The sequence below is a fragment of the Wyeomyia smithii genome, chromosome 1, assembly GCF_029784165.1.
Source record: "Wyeomyia smithii strain HCP4-BCI-WySm-NY-G18 chromosome 1, ASM2978416v1, whole genome shotgun sequence".
NCBI classification, from domain to species: domain Eukaryota; kingdom Metazoa; phylum Arthropoda; class Insecta; order Diptera; family Culicidae; genus Wyeomyia; species Wyeomyia smithii.
In genome coordinates, this window is record NC_073694.1 from 83,707,500 (window position 1) to 83,729,726 (window position 22,227).

The 22,227-nt window shown below is 36.3% G+C and overlaps 2 protein-coding genes across 7 annotated transcripts in view; one reads left to right on the forward strand and one right to left on the reverse strand.

Annotated features, from left to right (window-relative positions):
- LOC129717834 (uncharacterized) overlaps nucleotides 1–9,042 on the forward strand; it is a 195,270-nt gene extending 186,228 nt beyond the window's left edge. For 2 of the 5 annotated variants that reach the window (XM_055668017.1, XM_055668018.1), the window contains exons 8-9: nucleotides 3,274–3,613; nucleotides 3,800–9,042. In XM_055668017.1, the coding sequence (XP_055523992.1) occupies nucleotides 3,274–3,613; nucleotides 3,800–4,160 (701 nt within the window). In that variant the 3' untranslated portion in view covers nucleotides 4,161–9,042. Of the gene's footprint in view, nucleotides 1–3,273; nucleotides 3,614–3,799 lie in introns of those variants that run through there. The other 3 variants (XM_055668019.1, XM_055668021.1, XM_055668020.1) reach the window with 3 other exon arrangements.
- LOC129717835 (uncharacterized) overlaps nucleotides 1–22,227 on the reverse strand; it is an 879,733-nt gene that overhangs the window by 316,152 nt on the left and 541,354 nt on the right. The window lies entirely within an intron of this gene.

The window sequence follows — 22,227 nt, forward strand, 5'->3', positions numbered from 1 at the left end:
CTGGGACTTACAAAATTTTCGAGCTGGGGCCAATGGAATGTATAAGAAATTTTATCATGGTCCGTAAAATAAATTCAACTGACACTCTGAATAAACAATTTGAAAAAAAATTATTAGCTACTGTTTGTTTTTGATATAAAAAAAAAACTCTTTAACAAATAGCTCCTCAAGGTGACGTCTTTTCCCAACAAAATCCAGTAGTCAAAAAGGTCGAACACAGAATAAAAAAACTATTTTTTTTTCTGCGAAACACTTAATGTGGAGAATGTTGAAAATAACAGTCTTGATTATTTATATTATTAACGAAATTTCAGCAGATATTGACCTAGTTTCCGCAACATGACAGACGAACACAGTTTGTTAAAAATATTTATATACATTCTCTTTGAAGTATGTAACTTGCAAATGCAATTAAAATGATCCGCAATATAAATGTGCTGCTTGTGATTAAATTCATATCAAACATCGAGAAGTACAAACCGGGTAGATCCGTTCCGGTCCGGTTCGAAATAAAATCGAGACTCGAAGTTTCCGGTCCTATCTGACTTTTAACCGGATTCTACCCGAGGCGATGTCGAACACTATTCACAAGAAGTTTCAATACTCCCACGACGCTGATTACTTTTTGACTTCTTTGAAAATCTGACAATATATGTCACGGAGCAGTAAATTTATCCAGGTGACCAAGCCTGAATCTATTTGACGCAGATCTGGTTGCGAAGCCGCTGTCGACTTTGGCTGAAACCATCAACCAGCTTTCACCTAACCGGCAGGATCATGCCAGTTAGGTTATCGTGCGAAAAAACAGGTTTTCATGTTGACATTTCCTCAGAAACTGTTGAACAAATAAAACGGCGGACATGAAGGAAGATGATTTTCCCGGCGTGAAGCCTAATTTCCCGGTTTTCCCGTATTTTTTTCCCAGTGATTTGAAATTCCCGGCTTTTTCCCGCTTTTCCCGTTTTTCCCGGTAGAGTGGCCACCCTGCTACTCGGACAGTGTTCAGTCAGTAGGCCAGTTAACGTACTCAGATCAGCTTTACTTATACTAAGTAGGTTGCGAGTGATTGTATTACATGGTGTAATAATTAGTTTACATCAGTGGTTTTTAACCTTTTTTAGTTCACCCAGTTACCCCCTTATGATAATTTACACGAGCGTGTCCCCTCTAAAAGTTTTAGAAAATGAAAAAACACACGTTTTCAAACTTTTATTTTTAACAGATTTAATGTTAAATTTGGTTTCAGAATAAGTCCTGAATAAAAATATGCTTGCCATATCGAAATTTGAACTAGGATATACTTTCCAAATTAGGTGTAAAGCAATAAATTTCATCTTAGCGCCATTTCTCAATGACAACGTTATTTTCCGACAATGTTGTGGAAACATAAATGTCTGAGTTTTCTTTCCATAATGATTGATTACACTGGTCGACAAAAGCGAAAAAAGTGCTGTCCTAAACCTCGAAATAGCTTTCCTAGAAAGATTAAAGCTTTTTAACCATTCCTGTTAATTTTGGTGCCCCTTTGAAGAATTTTGATGGTTGGGTAATTGTAATTAGTTTTGTCAAAACTAAGATAAAGATTTATAACAAATATTTTAGCTATAATAATCATTTTCTCCTTGCTTTTTTCTTTATAACACTGTTATGGGAAAAGTGGTTATATACTTTGTGGGAATGTTGATTTTTTTTAAACATTATTGTCTCGCTTCAGTAACGAAATATCCCCAATTAAAAATTTTGTTTGCCTTGTCTATTGCCCGAATCATCATATCTTCACCCAAATCAAATAAATATTTATTTTCTTATTCATACCTCAAAATTCTTAAAATACTATTTTTAATTAGAATGAAAATAACACTTCTAGTTTCGGCTAGATATCTAATACCTTATAAATATTCGTATTATTCACTCTTCTTTCTCGATACGGTCTTGATAATCTAAAGCAAACAGGTTTCTGATGCGATGGCTGTTCTATTCTTATATTTGTCATAATGGGGGAGTTTATATTGAATTTCCAGCAAAAAACCATCATATCGTTTTTTTTGCGAAACTAAACGCGTTTTCGAATTCGCCATAGCCTCAATTCCGTTTGTTCTAGATCATACGCGTTTCTGCTGCTCTTTAGGGTAATTAATTGATTAACGTGCTTGATGTTGGTGTCTATATTTATTCTTCGTCATTTAATTTAGTATTGTTTCAAGTCAATAGCCGGCATATTGTACATGTCCGTGTACATAAAAATTGATTATGCGCACTATGCCTGCGTCATTGAATATCAAGATTGATATTTACTTCCACTGACGGTATTTTATTATACGTGTATCATTTTTACATAGTTGCTTTGAACGGCTTTGGAATTATTTTTATGGTTTAAAGCAAATATTTCCATTCATGAATTTAACAGTCTTGTTTCCCAGTATTCCATAGTTCTTTCAAAACGTTGCGTAATTGATAATTCATTTTTTTGTCTTAATGCTTAACCTACAATTTAGAATCTTGTTCTCGAAAGCAGTAAACTCGGAGACATGTACCAGATTTTCAGCAATTCTGAATTACTCAGAATCCTCATAATATAAAGATAGAATGATAACAGCTACGTATTTGTTGTACATATCCCCCCTGGGTTAAAATTTACCAATTCAGGACAATAGTTAAGTTTTATTCAAATAATTCGACGAAAGTCTACGTTTATTTAGTTGTTCAAAATTACAATTCTAGTACCGTCGCAGCTTCAGTTACTTGCGTCTAGGATTTAACAATGTTGGAAGATTTGTGTTCATTAAGTAATTAATATTATATATAGTATTAAATAATACTGATGCTTTTAAAAAAACACAATTTTTGGTGTAAATACTTAAAATTTAAAATATTGCATTTTGGTCTCTAGATTGACCGCCATCATATTCAATTGAGGTTCAAACATTTCAGAATAATTTCTTACGTTATATTTTCAATTTATAAAAGTTTTTCTGTACGCCAAAAAACGCGATTTCATTTTGCATTCCATGAAGTGTCAGATTTCATGAAAAAACGGTTCATTTTCTCATTTATGGAGGTTTCTAGTCAAATTGGACAAAACATATTTTTGGAGTTACAGTTAGGTGCTTGGAAATTATCAGTGGTGCAAGAAGCTTCTTCCAATTAGCATATCCATTTGTTCATGTTGTTACTCACCTTGTACAGTGTGTTGTGGCACTAACTATTTTACAGTGTTGAAAAATTTCAGCATCCATGGTGATGAAGAAAATAAAATTTTATGTTTCATGTTAGAATCCACGACGAAAATTGCGGTGCACGAAAGTGCAGCCGGTACAAGCCATAGAACGGTAACATCTCCCATCGTCCAGAGTGGTAACGGACCATCTTCTTCGTCAAAAACATTTAACATCGGTGAGTTAGTCTGGGGAGCTGTTCGGTGCTTTCCTGCATGGCCTGGAAAAATTATTGAGCCACCACCAGGAGATGGACAAACTACTAAGGTCCCTGTTGATAGTGTCTGGGTTCGTTGGTTTGGCGGTCGCCCACTTGCAGAGCTAGTCGTTGTTAATGGATTGAAAAGCTTATCAGATGGCCTTGAGGCTCATCATCGAGCTCAGAAGGATGCTAGAAAGTGAGAAAATAATAGTTCTTAAGAACGCATAAGTTGCAGGGAAAATATTCAAATTCAGTTGCATATTAGTTTTTCAGTGTTTACAATTGATCAAATTTTCATATAGAACTTCAAGATTAAGTGGTCATTCTAGTTGTATTCTATTCCACGTCGATCGAATCTATTAACATTGTTTCTATTTCTTAGGGGACGAAAATTGAATCCTCAACTAGAACGTGCTATCCAAGAAGCAATGATGGAGCTGGACCGAGTAACCGCAACACCTTGTCCAACAATATTTGCGGATAGCGCAACTGCAGAGGATTCAGTCCAATCCAAAAGTGACACTGCACGAGCTTCGCCTACAAGTAGTAATGTTATTATAACTCCTGGAGGAAGTACTTCAATGTCATCATGCAGTAACAGAACTGTTAGAACAAATCGGGGCCCAAAAGTAAGGCTTGTAAAAATTGCACCGGCACCGCCTACAACTATTGAAATAAGTTCAACGTCAACGAACGTTACTATCACAAATAACTCTTCAGTGAGTCGTAATAAAATGAAATGAACTTATTATACTATATACAGTTTAAAGCAGAATGATGCTAATGCGATTTTAGGCAAGTAAAAGTTCTAGCGAAATTTTTTTTGAATTCAGTCTCATCTATTTGTTGCAGAAAGTATAGAGTTATCGTAACAATCAAGCAGAATCCTTAATGGCCGACGAAAAAAATTTAAAATACACCCAAACGTGATTTTACACAACAAAACAAACATCCGACTGACAATAAACCAGAATAAGTGAAGATTATTCTTCTCAAAAATTTTTTATATTATAGGGTATTTAAATTGGATTCTGCCATTTTACAACTACTTATTATGTGGATGTTTTAAAGGATATATTAACACGCATCAGTAATACATCACGATAAGTACTCATCTATAGTGGAATGTTGAACTATAACAGGGATACAATCCCATGCATGGTTGCTATAATAAATTTAGGGATTGACAGAATAAACTAAAAATTACAACATGTGCCGCGAGTCTGCATCTAAGGCATATTTTCGATAAAAAAACGCGTATGCACGCAAAGTATTTTGTACATACAAAGCTGTTAATAGTATCATTTTTCCTGGTTGATGATTTTCGAACTCGTCGTTTTCCAACAATTCCAATATAATATATCAATGGCCATTCATTACCCATTGATCTATAACACAACTTCACGGCTTTGTATCAGAGTGGGGCGTCGTTATATGAAAAAAAATCACAGGAAAGTTGTATGCAAAGCCACGACCGCTAGGTTGAAGTAGAATACTTTTACAAGAAAGATAACCCGGCTGCTTGCGTGTCAGTCAGTTTTTCTAGTAAATAAACGTTGACCGTTCATTGGCAGTATTGTAATTTCTTTTTGTTTGATATTTTGAATGAAGTTCATTGAATATTTTTAAATTTTGTGCAAATGAAAAGTGAAGTGCTGCCGAATTGTAATATGCACATTTAATACGACATCATTAAACGGGAACGGAACAAAGGCTACGGTTATGCAGAACGCGAATGACGGCGCGATGCGATTCGCCTTACCGTGATGAAATGTACAGCTTTTCTTAAGGCGAAGTAGAGCTATATATTTCAACACATTTCGTCTCGCCGAATCGCATCGCTCCGTTATTTGCGTTCTGCATAACCGTAGCCAAACACTAAGCGACGCAAACACGTAATAATAGTCCGAGTATGCATGTAAATGAAGATAATAAACTTTTAGCTCAAAACGAGAAAATATTAACTCTTCAAATATTCATTTGTGTTCTTAAAATTTTAGTTGTTCAATTTAATATCAAATGAAATGTCTGTTTATTATCTGATGAAGCTCTTATATAGGCCAAATGATGCATTCCCAATTTACTAGGCCCATAACTATGCCGACCGTGCTTGAGAAAGCAATCGTGTAACGACCAATCTGAGGTCGAATTTTGTTTTTTGACAAGGCTTAAGAATATTCAATAGTACAATAGTTCGAATAATAAAATTGTAATTTCATGCATTTGGTAGGAACCTTAGAAGATTTTCTAATCAATTGCTGCAAGAACGAAGGAAATCCATCGAAAACTAACCGATTTATTAGAATTTGAAATTGGACATATTTCTTACTTTTTTCAGTTTTAGATTTTAATTTCACATCCCTATGTAGCCGAACTTTCTGAGAGAAGTATTCTACTTCAAAATGAAACTTGATAGCAGAGCAATTCCACAAAAACCGGGCAACCAATTTAATCGACCATTTTTGATTTGCCTGAAACTTTGCATAGACAAAACATGCCATTTTGTGCTATTGGCTTTATTTTTATGGAACACGACTCATTTTTGAGGAGCTATTGAAAAATGCGATTTTAGGATGGTATTGATGATTACAAATATTTCTAGGTCCAAAACGGTTTGTTCGATCGGTGTGACGTCTTGGACAAAGTTGTAGATAATAATTTTGTCTTTCCGAAAAAAATATACACTCTAAGATTTTTTTTTTGAAAAAAAGTTAAAAGAAAAATTAAAAATCAATTATCTACAAAAGCTAATTTTTTTAAATCTAGGTTTATTTTTATAAAAACTACAAAAGATAACCTAAACAATGCAACTGGTCCGATCATGGAGAAATCACGAAAAAATCATAACTTTTTGTTCCTTGATGTCTCCATGGTCGGACCGGTTGCATTGTTTAGGTAATCTTTTGTAGTTTTTAGCTTTTTTAGTTAAAAAATTATTAATTTTCTTTTTAACGTTTTTTTCCAAAAATTATTAAATTTATTTAGAGTGAATATTTTTTTTGGAAAGACAAATCTACAACCTTGCCGAAGACGTCACACCGATCAAACAACCCGTTTCGGCCCTAAAAATATTTGTAATTATCAACACCTTCCATAAATAGGATTTTTCAATAGCTTCTCAAAATGAGTCGTGTTGCAAAAAATTAAACCAATAGCACAACATGCCATCTATAGAAACGTCTATGCAAAGTTTCAGCCAAATCAAAAATGACAATTTAAAAAAAATTAAAACTGGGATATATTTTGTGGAAATGCTCAGCACAAGCCAGAACCAAGTGTCCAGCAATCCTAAATTTATCGGAAGTCGATTAGTTTTGTCCGCTTGGCGCATTACTATTCAAATCATACCAAAAAACTGGTTGTGGGAAATTGATCATCAATGCATTAACCCGTAAAGACCCGGGACGAAACTTGTTTTTTTGAAAATGCTCGTTCTCAGCACTGGAACGGCCGATTTGGGAAAACTTGGAGTTTTATTCAAGGGGAATAGTTGCTCTAAGTTTTGGTTAAGGTGCCAGCCCTCTGGACCCCTCCCCGTTTTTGTGAGACGCAAATTTGTCTCTGTTTTTTTCTTATTTTTCAAACAGATTAAGCAAACACTGGGAATTATCATACGTATCAATTGCTCCATGTATCAAATCATGTCAGGTAGATGAAATATGGTATGTAAGAGTGAATTTTGGAGTTTCTAAATTATTTCAGTACAAAATCACAAAACTACGTAATTTTATAAAAATTCAAATAACAAAACCGTTCTTCAAATTTTAAGCTCTACATTTTTGAGGTAAGGTCTCCTGAATTCATACGCGATGAAATATTTATTTTAGCATGCAAACATTTTGAGACAAACGAGTTTAAATTCACTAAAGTACGTATTTTCATGGAAACCTGATTTTCTCAGTCTCCCACGGTAGTTTTCAACTTAGCTCTCCAATTTTCAAGCTCTATATTGCTAGAGTAACGTCTTGTGAATCCAAAGATGCTGAAAGATTTATTCTAGCACGCACAGTTTTAGAGAAAAACGAGTTTGAATTCACTAAAGTACGGGTTTTTATGAAAACTTGATTTTCTCCAAATCTGTGCATGCTAGAATAAATCTTTCACCAGCTTTGGATTTAGAAGACGTTACTCTATAAATATAGAGCTTGAAAATTGGAGAGCTAAGTTGAAAACTACCGTGGGAGACTGAGAAAATCAGGTTTCCATAAAAATACGTACTTTGGTGAATTTAAACTCGTTTTTCTCAAAATGTTTGCATGCTAAAATAAATATTTCATCGCGTATGGATTCAGGAGACCTTACCTCAAAAATGTAGAGCTCAACATTTGAAGAACGGTTTGGTTATTTGAATTTTTATAAAATTACGTAGTTTTGTGATTTTTTACTGAAATAATTTAGAAACTCCAAAATTCACTCTAACATACCATATTTTATCTACCTGACATAATTTGATACATGGAGCAATTGATACGTATGAAAATTCCCAGTGTTTGCTCAATCTGTTTGAAAAATTAGAAAAAAAAACACAGACATATTCGCGTGTCACAGAAACGGAGAGGGGTCCAGAGGGGTGGCACCTTAACCAAAACTTAGAGCAACTATTCCCCTTGAATAAAATTCCAAGTTTTCCCAAATCGGCCGTTCCAGTGCTGAGAACGAGCATTTTCAAAAACAAGTTCCGTCCCGGGTCTTTACGGGTTAAACAAATTATTTTCCAAATGTAATTAAAATTACGTCACGATGGACAAATGGTTCCCAAGAATGGTGTTTTGAGTGGACCAATATAAATTTTTCTCCGGTATTTCCGCGTTATTCTGAAACGATATTGAGAGCGCATTTTTAAATATATCAGACAACCCTTTCATTAAACCATTTCCGGCGAGTGATGCCATATGGCATCGCCTGATATTCAAACTTTGATTTAAGTTTAACAATTATGCTTGAAAATTTGCACGATGAAACTATTCAGTATGGTTAAAGAACAGATTGATCTTTAATATGCAATACAGTTTGTGTCAATTGTGTATATAGTTGATGAGTAATAAGAGTTCAAAGTTCATTTTTAGAAGTAAAATCTGATTTCTCTCCGCCGGGATTGGGTTAAGACCTGATAAATTACTTTGTTATATTGTTAATTAATTCATTAGATTTCAGTCATTTGGAGGAACATTTGCGTAACGATGGGGATGATGAATATGAATGAAATGACGCCTAAAAAGAGTTGCAAAAATAGTAATGGTTTAAAGCTATTGCTGCAAAATAGTTTTTTTCCTGTAGGAGCCTATGACCACTGCTACCATTAGTTACATATATTGTGGTAACTGCAAAATAGTTGCGGTGTGTATAGAAGAAAAATAAATTGCAAGCATGTTATCTAAATTATTGGATTAGGTTCTAAGTTAAAATATTATGTGTTTTTACCTTAATAATTTGTTTCATTTTATTTGTTGCTTAGGTGTTATATATCCCGGCTGAAAATCACTAGACATAACGCACTAAACACAATGTTTTGTTTTCGTACTATTTAGTAACCATTTGTACAAATCCTGAATTATTTATTGTTTTAAACCTAATACAGTTAATTTCTTTGAAGTGTTGTTGAAATAAAATGATGTGAAAAAGTAATATTTCTAAGTGTTATGAATAAATACAAATTTTAAGTTGAAGAGATCCCAATTAACAAACGAAATATTCAACTAAACTGAAATTCCAAAACCGGGGTAAGCATTACCTAAAGTAAACCGAAGCACTTAAAAAAATTTATTATTTTTGTAAATTGTCATTTTTGCCTTTCCCCTAGAAAGGTATAGCAATCACTTGCAAAACCGAAAGTATAAAAGTGCTCCAAAGGGCCGAATGGCATATATCACTCGACTCAGCTCGACGAGCTGAGCATTTTCTGTATGTGTGTGTGTATGGGCAGATTTTTATTCTCACTCACTTTTCTCAGAGATGGCTGGACCGATTCCCATGAAATTAATTGCAAATGAAAGGTCTTGTTGTCCCATGAGACCCTATTGAATTTTATTGTAATCGTATTTTTAGTTTCGTGGTTATGTATCAAAATGTAAAAATCATGAAACATCATTATCTCGAAAACTACACAACCGATTTGAACAAAATTGATTTCAAATAAACGGGCTACCTGAAATACCCTTAACTTTCGAATTTTATAAAGATTGAACTTGTGGTTCAAAAGTTATGAAAAGAAACGTGTTCTGAAAACTGTTTAATCTCACTCATGTTTCTCAGAGATGGCTGAACCGATTTTCATAAAATCAGTGTCAAATGGAAGGTATAGTTGCCCCATAAGACCCTATTGATTTGTTTTGCAATCAGACCATTACTTTGCCTGTTATGTTTAAAAATGTGAAATCCAGCTCTTTTCATAGAACATATTCCGAAGACTACTTGGACTCACTCACTTTTCTCAGAGATAGCTGACCCGATTTCCACAAAATTAGTGTCAAATAAAAAGTCTAGCTGCCTCATAACACCCTATTGAATTTTACTGTAATCGAACTGTAACTTCGTCTGTAATGTACCGAAATGTGAAAATCACGAAACTTCATTATCTCAGAAACTACACAACCGATTTGATCAATTTTATTATCAGATGAGCGGGCTAGTTAAGGGTTAGCTGATGAATTATTATTGAACACGTAGATTCAAAGTTTGGCTGCCCTATACGTTCCCATTTCATTTGATTATAATCAAACTTAAGCAACCGTTATGTATTAAATTGTTAATAAAGCAACGAAAGTCTATTATCTCAAAGGTTACATGACTTATTTGAACATAACTAGTGTCATACTAACGAGTCATCTCTCAAACTTACAAATAACAAACTTCATAACAATGGAAAGAGCAGAAATTCAAAGACTATAAAAAAATACCTACTTTCATTGATATATGTGGCCTCAACATAATTTAAAAGTGGTGTCGTACTATTTGAACTTACCAAATTCATTGATTCCTTGCGATGTGTTTAAAGTCAGCAAATGCACGACGAATCGACCATATGATATGATCAAAGTCAAATAATAAATCTTTTGAATTGATTGGTTTTATCGAAATTACAACATCCTCAACTTTTGGCTGGTATTCGGTCATTTTCAGCAGATTTTCTGGCATTAATCTGACACCGGAAATAGCCATATTTGGAGGTATTAAGTTATTTTGGTTGTTTTCCAGAAACTAAAAGTGGTCGTGTTTAAATTCAAAATGGTGTCCAGGGTCAATGTTTGGTTTCTATGCATCATACCGATTAGGGGAAAGGGGGGCAGTTTCGGACAGAGCTAAAAAACAAACGGTGCAATTTTCAATCAAACAAAAAATATAAGTAAGTTGGCAGCCCTTCCACCAACAGCTACCATATAGTTTAACAGCTCTTAGTTGTTTATTACTTACGAAAACAACACAGTGCCATTTTTCATTTATATTTTCAACCGTTTGAGCTTGAAGTTGTGGGTATTTCTCTAATTTCTTTGTGAAAGATTTAGAAATTTAAGTACACCACCTTAGTTCGTAACTAATATGCAATAAAAAGACGTGATAACAACGGGGAAACAAAGATCTTATTTATGAGATAAAATTAAGATTTGTCTTCGAATGGTGGTGGGGCACATTCGGACATCGTTCATAGGGCACATTCGGACACTTACCGAATTTGTATTTGATTGTTGTTTATTAACAAATATGGATTTAGACTGATTCTCAGTCCTAAAAATGGTTCGGAACTACAACAGGAAAACCGATAGAGCAAGCATCAACGAAGATGAGCTGGGAAGAGTTTCTAACGGAACAATGTCTTTGAGACACGCTTCTGATACCTGCGGAATCAAAAAAAGTACCTTGGTCTGTCGTCTGAAAAATCAAAGAAACGAAAAAACGGAAAAATCAGAAAGCTTCTCGTTCAAAAACTCAGATCAACAAGTATTTACGAACGTGGAAGAAAGGTTTCTAGAGAAACATTTGATCGAAAGTTCCCATATGAATTATGGATTGACGTACCGTATGCCAAGGCGATTGAAACATTGTTTCTCAATGTTCTGGAACACTTGAATAAGGTTCCAGAAAGCAGCGTAAGTGAACCAATTTGCTGTTGTTTGAGAATCACGAATGCCATTGCGCTTTGAACCAATCAAATATTGCCGAGAAAATGGCATAGTTCTTGTATCCATTCCCTCTCATAGCCAGTTTGCTCGGTTTTTATTTTATGAATTAAATTTAAAATAAAAGGATGAGTTTCGATATTTGTGAAGCATCTGATCTCAGTCTTTGCTTATTTGGAAGAATGAGTTGAAAAACGCATTTTTTTCATATATATGGAAAAGTTTTCCAACACTGTCCGAATGTGCCCCAGGACTGTCCACACACGGGGCACATTCGGACAAAAAGGCAATTTTGAAAAATTCAAATAAATCAATCGAAATCGCATCAACGAACACTACGAACACGCTTATATGATACTCCGATGTCCAAGTAACAGCCAGGATGAATTCAGATTTTTTTAAATGTTAACAAAAAAATATTAACAATCAAGATAGAAAAAGTGTCCGAAACTGCGTAGGGAAGAGGCCCTACGGAAATATCCATATTGAGTATTATTCGGTCATTTTCGACTGTTTCCTAGAAGTTGCCCTTTAGCATTTTAAAATGGTGCCTGACGTTAATTGTTAGCTCATTGCACCATTCTGGTTCCAGAGATAGTCATATTGGATGGTATTTGGTTATTTTAGGCTGTTTTTCACAAACCGGAAGTAGCCGTCTTGGATTTCAAAAAGGTTATTATTTCTGGCCTCTGAGCGTCATTGTGGTTGAAGAAACTCCCATATTGGGTGTTATTCTATCATTTTCGGTTGTTTCTCAGGAACCGGAAGTCGCCAACCTAGAATCCAAAATGAGGTCTGTGGTCGATTTCAGCTGCTGTGTATCATTCTAGATCCGGAGATACTCATGTTAGACGGAAATCGGCAATTTTTGGCTGTTTTCCAGAAACCAGAAGTTGCCATCCTACAATTCATAATGGTGTCTGAGGTCAATTTTTAGCTTCTTGCAACATTCTGGCTTCAGAGATACTCCGGAGATACTCATATTTGTTTTTCAGAAACCGAAAGTCGTCATTCTGGACTTTAAAATTGCGTAATTCTGGTTCCGAAAACATTCATACTGAATGGTATTTGCTAATATCCGGCTGTTTTCCATACACCGGAAGTCATCATCTTAAAATTCAAGATTGTGTCTGTGATCAATTTTTAGCTTATCTGCATCTTTCTGGTTCCAGAGATACTCATATATAATGAGAATCGTCCATTTCAAACTGTTTTTTTTAGAAACCGGATGTTGCCATCTTACAATTCAAAATATTGTCTGAAGTCGATTTGTGGCTCCAGTGCATCATTACGATTCCGGAAATACCCATATTGGGTGGTATTTGGTTATATTGGGTGCAAATCGGCCATTTTTGGCTGTTTTTCAGAAACCGGATGTTGCCATCTTACAATCCAAAATGTTGCCTGAAATGATTATGGAACATATTTGTTACCACTTAAAACATTCACCTACTAAATAAGGTTCCATTTAGTTGATTAGCTCGCGAGCTGTGCAGAAATTTGTGCAGAAACATGTGCTTCCAGAAGAGAAAGGGGCGTCGAACCATTATGGACATATTTGTTATCTCTAAAAACATTCACATACCAAATTTGGTTGTATTTTCTACATTGGTCCTTGAACTGTGCGAAATTTGTGTTTCATTTGTATGGGACCCCTCTTTTATAGAAAAGGGCGGGGTGTCAAACAATTATGCCCATATTTGTTACCTCGAAAACATTCACCTACCAATTTTGTTTCCATTTAGTTGGTTTGTTCTTGAGTTATGCAGAAATTTATGTTTCATTTGTATGGGACCACTCCCTTCCAAAAGAGGGAGGAGTCTCAAACTATCATAGGAACCTTTATTCGGTAGTTTTCGAGCCTATATGGATCAGACAGACCGGACTGCATTTTGATATGTATATTTTACAACATCATTTTTTTAGAACCTAAAGAGTGAATTTACATTTATTGGATTAAAGCGTTCATGTAGATTTATTTTTACAAATAATAAGTTTGAATGAGAAAGGCTGGGTCTGACCGCTAGGTCACCTAGGTAGGTGACTGGCTAGGTAGCAGGGTATTTTTCATCTATTTTTCAATATTTTTGTAAACTGCAACAAGCATCTTGAAGTCGGCTACCTATACTATAGTATAACGTCAAAAATAAAATTTGCAAATTTGGTGCTACCGTTAAAGTTCCAGCCCACGGCAATTATGGGTCGAAGGTGTCATTTTGTGCTCTTAGTATTTTTTCAAATCCCAGCTTATTTTTGAAAATTGGTTTATGCAAAAATGTAAATAGTTATAGAGCCATAACGGTTTGCTTGATCGGTGTAGTTTCTTTGGTAAAGTTAAGATAGTCCTTCTAAAAAATATACACTGAAAAAAAATATTGTCGAAAATGTTTACCTTTTTGCCTTTCTCCTAGAAAGGTATAGCAATCACTTGCAAAACCGAAGGTATAAAAGTGCTCCAAAGGGCAGAATGGCATATATCACTCGACTCAGCTCGACGAGCTGAGCATTTTCTGTATGTATGTATGTGTGTGTGTGTGTGTGTGTGTGTGTGTGTATGTGCAGATTTTTATTCTCACTCACTTTTCTCAGAGATGGCTGGACCGATTTTCATGAAATTAATTGCAAATGAAAGGTCTTGTTGTCCCATAAGACCCTATTCAACTCTCGCGTAATTTTTCAAAAGGTCCTATCTAACATTGAGAGACTCTCTTTGTTTACTTTCTCTTTGATCAAGAACTATGTTATATTTTCCATATTGCATAACACTCAATACATAGTAAGCAAGACAGTATTACAATCTCTCGATTAAGGGGAACAAAGCTTGGAAAATATTTATATTGACGACGTAATTAACGAAACAAAGTGAGAGAGGAGAGAATCTCTCATTGTTACTTAGGTCGTTTTGAAAAATTACGCGAGAATTGTATTGTAATCGGGTTTTTGGTTTAGAGGTTATGTATCAAAATGTAAAAATCATGAAACATCATTATCTCGAAAACTGCACAACCGATTCGAACAAAATTGGTTTCAAATGAACGAGTTACCCAGAAAACCCGTAACTTTTGAATTTCATAAAGATTGGACATATGGTTCAAAAGTTATGAAAAGAAACGTGTTCTGAAGACTGTTCAATCTCACTCATGTTTCTCAGAGATGGCTGGACCGATCTTCATAATATCAGTGTCAAATGGAAGGTCTAGTTGCCTCATGAGACCCTATTGATTTGTTTTGCAATCGGACTGTTACTTTGCCTGTTATGTTTAAAAATGTGAAAGCTATGAAAAGGAACATATTCCGAAGACTACTTAAACTCGGCCATTTTTGCCTGTTTTTTCTCCCAAAAATGGCCGATTTCCGTCTAACATGAGTATCTCCGGATCTAGAATGATACACAGCAGCTGAAATCGACCACAGACACAATTTTGGATTCTAGGTTGGCGACCTCCGGTTCCTGGGAAACAGCCGAAAATGATCGAATAACACCCAATATGGGTGTTTCTCCAACCAGAAACCAGAAGTTGCCATCCTGCAACTCATGATGGTGTCTGAGGTCAATTTTTAGCTTCTTGCAACATTCTGGCTCCGGAAATACTCATGTTGAGTTCTGGTTTGGTCATTTCCGGATGTTTGCCAGACATCGGAAGCCACCATCTTAAAATTCATGATTGTGTCTGTGATCAATGTTTAGCTTCTGTGCATCTTTCTGGTACCGCAGATACTCATATATAATGGGAATCGTCCATTTCAGGCTGTTTTTCAGAAACTGGAAATTGCAATCTTACAATTCAAAATGTTGTCTGAAGTCGATTTGTGGTTCCAGTGCATCATTCCGATTTCGGAAATACCCATATTGGGTGGTATTTGGTCGTTTTCTGCTGTTTTTCCGAAACCGGAAGTCGCCATTTTGGATTACATAATGGCATTTGGAGACAATTTCTGGATTGAACGTCATACTGGTTAAAGAAACACTCATGTTGGGTGGTATTTGGTCATTTTCAGCTGTTTTTCAGAAAAAAATGTTGCCAGAGGTCGATTATGGAACATATTTGTTACCACTAAAACATTCACCTGAACCAAATATGGTTCCATTTAGCTGATTAGTTCGCGAGATGTGCAGAAATTTGTGCACCACTATGGACAGATTTGTATTTTCTTAATTGGTTATTGAGCTGTGCGAAATTTGTGTTTCATTTGTATGGGACCCCTCACTTATAGAAGAGGGAGGGGTGTCAAACCATTATGCACATATTTGTTGCTTCTAAAAACATTTACCTGCCAAATTTGGTTTCATTTAGTTGGTTAACTCTCGAGATGTGCAGCAATTTGTTGTATGCAACCCCTCCCTTCCAGAAAATGGAGAGGTATTATACCATTATGCAGAGATTTGTTACCTCCAAAAACATTCACATGCTAAATTTGGTTCCATTTACTCGGTTCGTTTTCGAGATATGCAGAAATTTGTGTTTTACTTGTAAGGCACCCCTTCCTTCAAAAAGAAGGAGGGGTGTCAAAACATTATGGACATATTTTTAACCACTTAAAAAATTTACCTGCCAAAGTTGGTTCCATTTAGTTGATTAGTTCACGAGATGTGCAGAAATTTGTGTTTCATTTGTATGGAACCCCTCCCTTCCAGAAAAGGGAGGGGCGTCCAACTATTATGGACATATTTTTTACCCCTTAAAACATCCACATGCCAAATTCGGTTTCACTTGCTTGGTTTGTTCTTGAGTTGTGCAGAAATTTATGTTTCATTTGTATGGGACTCCTCCCTTCCAGAAGAGGGAGAGGTCTCAAACTATCATAAGAACCTTTATCGGCACCAAAAAACCCTACATACAAATTTTCACGTCGATCGGTTCGGTAGTTTTCAAGCCTGTATGGATCAAACAGACAGACAGACCGGACTGCATTTTTATATGTATAGATTACAGCATCAATTTCTTAGAACCTAAAGAGTGAATATATAGTGGTCCCCGGGGTTCTGTGGTTAGCGATGTCGGTCGGCTAGCTCTCCCACACGGTTGTGATATCGGGTTCGATTCCCGATCAGGTCGAGGAACTTTTCGAGCTGGAAATTTTCTCGACTCAGCACTGGGGCACGGTGTATCGTTGTCCTTATCCTACAACATGCAAAATGTGCCGAAAACAATATCGATAACGAATTTTCTCAACTAATCTAGTTGATTGAGACCGCATTAGCCCCCAGGCTAGCGTGCGTACTTGTTTTTTTTTGAGTGAATATACATTTACTGAATTGAAGCGTTCATGTAAATCTATTTTTACAAATAATAAGTTTAAATGAGAAAGGCTGGGTCTGACCGCTAGGTGGATTAATTTAGGTTTTTTCCATACAAGTCATTACCACCCTAGTGAACGGTATCGGTAGTGAATGTTCATATACAATCGCTACGTATATGAATATCGGGACAGAAACATGTCTGGACGTGCGTAATATGTCCTAAGAAACACGTCCACGCCATTGAGAATCGTGTTTAAATGAATTCTCAAAAATATGGTCCTTTCTTGGTTCCTTTTCTCTGCTATTTTTTCCTCCCGCAACGCAACGCAAACTGCTCAAACTGAAGCTCTTTGTTCTCACGCAATGTGTCACAAAAAGCAGCACAAAGTATTGTTCCGTTCTTCCTCTCTTGAAATATTTCTCACTAAGTGATATCTTTGATAGTCATTTCGTTTTCGCTCTTTCTCTTTGTGCCTGTTGGTTGTCAAAATGTGTAGGTACCGTTCTCGTTGTGCCTTGCCGTAAAATTAACACACTGAGCGCAATGAGTGTGCGAATGACAGCCCTGCATATGACAGTTACGAGTACCATGTCCATAGGCTTAACAATTCCGGCATTGCGTGAGATTATGGATGCCTCCATGTCTCTTAAAGTTTTGCCACTTTATTCGCACGTTGAATAAAACACGTGCATTTTCTAAAAATTTCAAATTACTTTGGTACGATCAAAATGTACCGAGTAATTTTCCTGGTGTATTCCGGTATTAGTAATTTTTGCGTTTGATTTTCGTTTCATCAAAATTTCTGGTTGGGGGAAAAACCAAGTAATTCTGTCAAACAATCTTAAATTTATCAATAGTTTGGTTATTTGAAAGACCTTCCAAAACAGCCTTAAACGGTCGTTTTTGGCATCATAGGTATAAAATTTGTACATCTTCTCAGTCAATTACTGTATTAGATGTAATAGATGAAGATTCGGCCAAAATACGGATTTCGCCTCGGCGGCCAATTTGAAAATTAACTTTAACATCAGAAAAAAAAAAGTTGAAAGTTCTGAACGAAAAGCTTTAAAATTTGCAACTATTACCACAATAGGTTGAACTTTAGCTTTCTTCATACCGATATTTTGCTCAGAATGATTCTTGATCACCAATAGAAGAAAAAATTTCATACCTATTGATTTCCGAATCACTCGGAGGAGAAGCCTCACATTTTCTTGTAGCCGCATCACAGCGAGCTGTTTTGGTTCATCCTGGCATTTCAGGGCAAATTCCCCTTCACTTTTACTTTACACAAATTTTGTCAACACAAACTCACACATTAAACACTCGTTAAACGTTAAAAAAATTTCAATACTTTGCGATTCAACCGGAACTCTTCACAAAAGATAACCTGTTAAAAGCGAAAAATTTCTAATATCTCTCGGTAGTCTAAGACTAAGCATCGAGCTGTTGGTAGAATGCGACCGTTCTGCGAGGCAGTTCAAGTCGTACTGATGTATAAACACTTGATATTTCGCTCTTTGGAGATCTCATCAAATGCAGGGGCGACTCGTGGCTCTTCAACCGACATGTTCAACTTTAAATTCTGAAAATCACCGTTTGGAAAAGTAATCACAATCATGTCCGCGAAAAAACGAAAGCTATTCTCTTTATGACAATTAAAAAAAAAATTTAAAAATACAGCTTCCAATCAGCCATTACACTACATTATTTATTTTTCGCCTGACGTTCCCATGTTCAATGCACAGGTTGCACCTATGGACGAGTCGCCCCTGATTGTCATTTGACATGCGACAGCTTCGACGCGTGGGACCGAAGGGAGGTTATTACGATCGAAAAAATAGCACTTCTTAATCCCTAGAAGTACTCCTACCTAAGGGGTATTTGATCAAGATACGAATTATTATTAAAAACATGGAAGTTAAGATCTACATTTGAAGTGAGCCAAGTTTCACAGAGGGAAAATGCATCGCATTTATACTTATTGATTAAAACTTTAAATGAATCAATATTGGGGGTGATACTTCTGCAATTTCACTGTAAAATAGAGATAGAATCCTCTATCTCAGCCGATGAATTAGCCATCGAAGGATACGATCGCTGCAAAGAGGGGCCATTTAGCAGTCAACTGCTTCAAAAACGTTTTAACTGTTTGTAAAAATGCCAGCAGAAGATTTTTAAGAGGATCAGTTATGTTGAAATTTTTAAAAACCCAGTCCACAATATCTGAAAACTTCAGCAGTTCAGATTCTGGCTGAATCTTGGACGAAAAAGAAGGAACAGTTGGGTTTTTTTGATGTTCCTGGAAGTCCCGGAAACTCCTTACATGAATTCAGTTTTGCCAATCCCGGAGGAGCTTGCTTCGGATTTTCTACAGCACTTTTTTGTTTCTTAGTATCAGCCACTTCAGATGGAGACCTTCTCTGTCCCTTCCTAGGAATCCTAGGGGAAGAGAGGTTTTTTTCGGGTTCAACAAATGAAGGTTCCCCAACTAAATCGTCAGAATCAGTCTCATCGGATGACAAGACCTCAAAGAGATTCGGGGAAACCAGTTTAGTGGCAGCGGCCTTTTTGAGCATTTTTGCGAAAGTGCGCTTAGAGCGCTCTTTTAGAGACCGCTTGATCTTCTCCTGGTGCTGCTTGTACGCGGGACATGCAGACAGCTCATGCGGAGTCTGCCCACAATAGAGGCACTTTTCAGCACCCTTATCACAGGCGTCATCCGCATGTTGCTCTCCGCACTTGTAACAACGTGCTTTATTGCCACAGTGGGAGGCCGTATGGCCCAACTGTTTGCACTTGAGGCAATTCATTACTCACCGTACAAACAAGCGCACGGGTAGATGCACCTTGTCCACGAGCACATAGCTCGGCAGAGCGGCGAAAATCACGCGAAAAGAGTATGATGGGGTGTAAGTTTTTACACCCTTGTAGAGCAACACTGAATGTAATCGCTTACATTCAAGTATCAAAGCTGGTTCAAGGCTGGAATCCTTGAAAAGGCCTGTTCCAGCCTTCAACAGGTCCTCGACGTTCAGACTCGATTCGCTGACTACACCGTCAATCTTAACTACGTGAGCTGGAATGTACACGTGGTACTCAATGCAATTTTAAATATTTTAAGATATTCGTTGAAAATGTTATTAAGGGGTTATTCAGTTAAAATAAAAGCAACAACATCTAGTTGCAAGACATCAAATTTAGGTCTTTAGCAAAGTTGCAGAACTATAAAATTTATGAATTTTTCTCGAAGACACTGAGTGTTAAAATCGAAAGACCATTGAGATATAGTTAAATTTCTGTCAACACCCCCTTAAAATCAATTTATTGAGTTTCTTGAGTTTGAATCGCATTTAATCGAGTTGACATATTCTACAAAGTTGTTGATATCATCAAGATACACAACTTTTCTCATGACTTCAATATCGTATATCGGATGGTTTGCTCAGAAAATTAGTTTTGAGCCATCATTTTTTAATTATTATATCTCAATGAGTGGCACTTTGTGGCAGCCAAATATAGCATCATTTAATCAGTCGTTATATACACTAGAAGTTTACGAAAATTCATGCCGGGTATGATCGGGTATTATGGTTTTCTCAGCAATCTTCTCGATTATACCAATCAAATTCCTGATGACCTTGTATACGGATTTCACACTTACTCGACCAGATGTTGGCAGCAACCTCTCAGAATTCCATGAAACTTTGTGGATGTGTAAGCCTTTCTGAACTTATTTAATTTGCAAATTACTCTACACTAATATATGCAAAGGTATAAAAATTTCAAGCTTTTTAATAATGGATTTATCTAAATAATTGTAAGATATAGAGAAAACTTGTCAAAAGATAACTTATAGGCAATTGCCTGAATTTTTATTGAAATTTTAAAAATTAACACACTGGTTCTAAAAAAAACAAAAAAATATTTTAAAAAACCGATCAGCCCAGATTTATTTGAACTATAATTTTCATATAGAAAATTTAGCTGTCAATAATCTTCTGAGTATTTTAAAATGGGCACTTCTAAGGAAAAAAGTGTTTCCAACGCAAAAAATTATGTCCAACACTGTTTCATGTTGAAAACATTCCAAGGACACGAAAAAATTGTTCAAAAAAGTTTTTATTTTTCTTAAAAGTCCCATTTTAAAATGTCTATATAGGAAAGCTTTCATACTTACAAAGTTACAAGGAATTCTGAGAGGTTGCTGCCTACATCTGGTCGAGTTAGTGTGAAATCCGTATACAAGGTCATCAAACCAAGGTAACCTGTGGAACACGCTACTGCACAGTTATATTGCATCGCACTTATATGCAATATTTAGTTCCATTTTCGGTGAAATAATTTTGCTCACTGCGAATCGAAATTAGATTCTTTTGTCGTTTGCGCCTCTCCCGCACCTAGCCGTTAGCGGCGCCGGTAGGGAGACGAGAGGCACACAATGATCTCCGTTGCCTGCAATGTGTGCACAAGAAGTATTGATACTGAGAGTGATAGAATATTTTGCTTCGGTGGTTGTGATCAAATTCTACACTCACGATGTGCGGATTTGAGCCAAGCTGCTGCTACTGCTCTCCGAGAAAACAACTCGTTGCGTTATATTTGCTTTGGTTGCAGAAAAAAACAAACTACTTTGAATGACATTCAGAAGCAGTGCTCTCAGCTGGTGGCCAAGGTAGATAGTTTATGCGAGATTGTAAACAAACATGAATCGATGCTAACTGGTTTATCTTCTGCTGATCTCAAAAAGATCGAAACTACGATTCTGCCTAGTATTTTGTCTGCTATCCAAAAGGAGTATAAAAGCAATTCGCTAATGATGATGAGACTTCACAAAAATGCAGTTCTGCGAATGCAGCCACCAGTAATGCTTCATACGCTCAGGTTACACGCAGCTCAGGAAGCTCGTCACTTAGGAAGGGAAATGATGCTGTGATTGATCGCGCACCGGTCATCTCTAATTCAAACGCTATCACTGTTACCTCTCCGGATACAGGTGGACTGTTGCGCTCAGGCAAACGACGTATTATAACGCCCCGTACAAGAACCACTAACACTTCGGACGCACTACTAGCATCCGGCTCCGCTACCCCCGTTAGCCAACATACGAAATCCAATACCGTTACTAATATTGAGCAAACCGTTTTGTTTAAACCCAAAGTAAATCAGCCCGCTGAAAAAACTAAAACCGACATTTGTGCAAAGTTCGACCCAATCGTGTTCGCTGTAAAAGAAGTGCAACTTAGACAGTGGGGTGAAGTTGCGGTGAGGTGCGAATCAAAAGATATGGCCATAAAGCTTTTGAATGCTGCTACGACAGCTCTTGCGGATGGATACAACATAGAGGTGCAAAAACCATTGAAGCCCCGGGTCAAAATTATCGGCTTCTCGGAGAGCATGAGCGAAGCAAAGGATCGATTTCTCGAGTTAGCAATCATTTCACAGTTATAGCT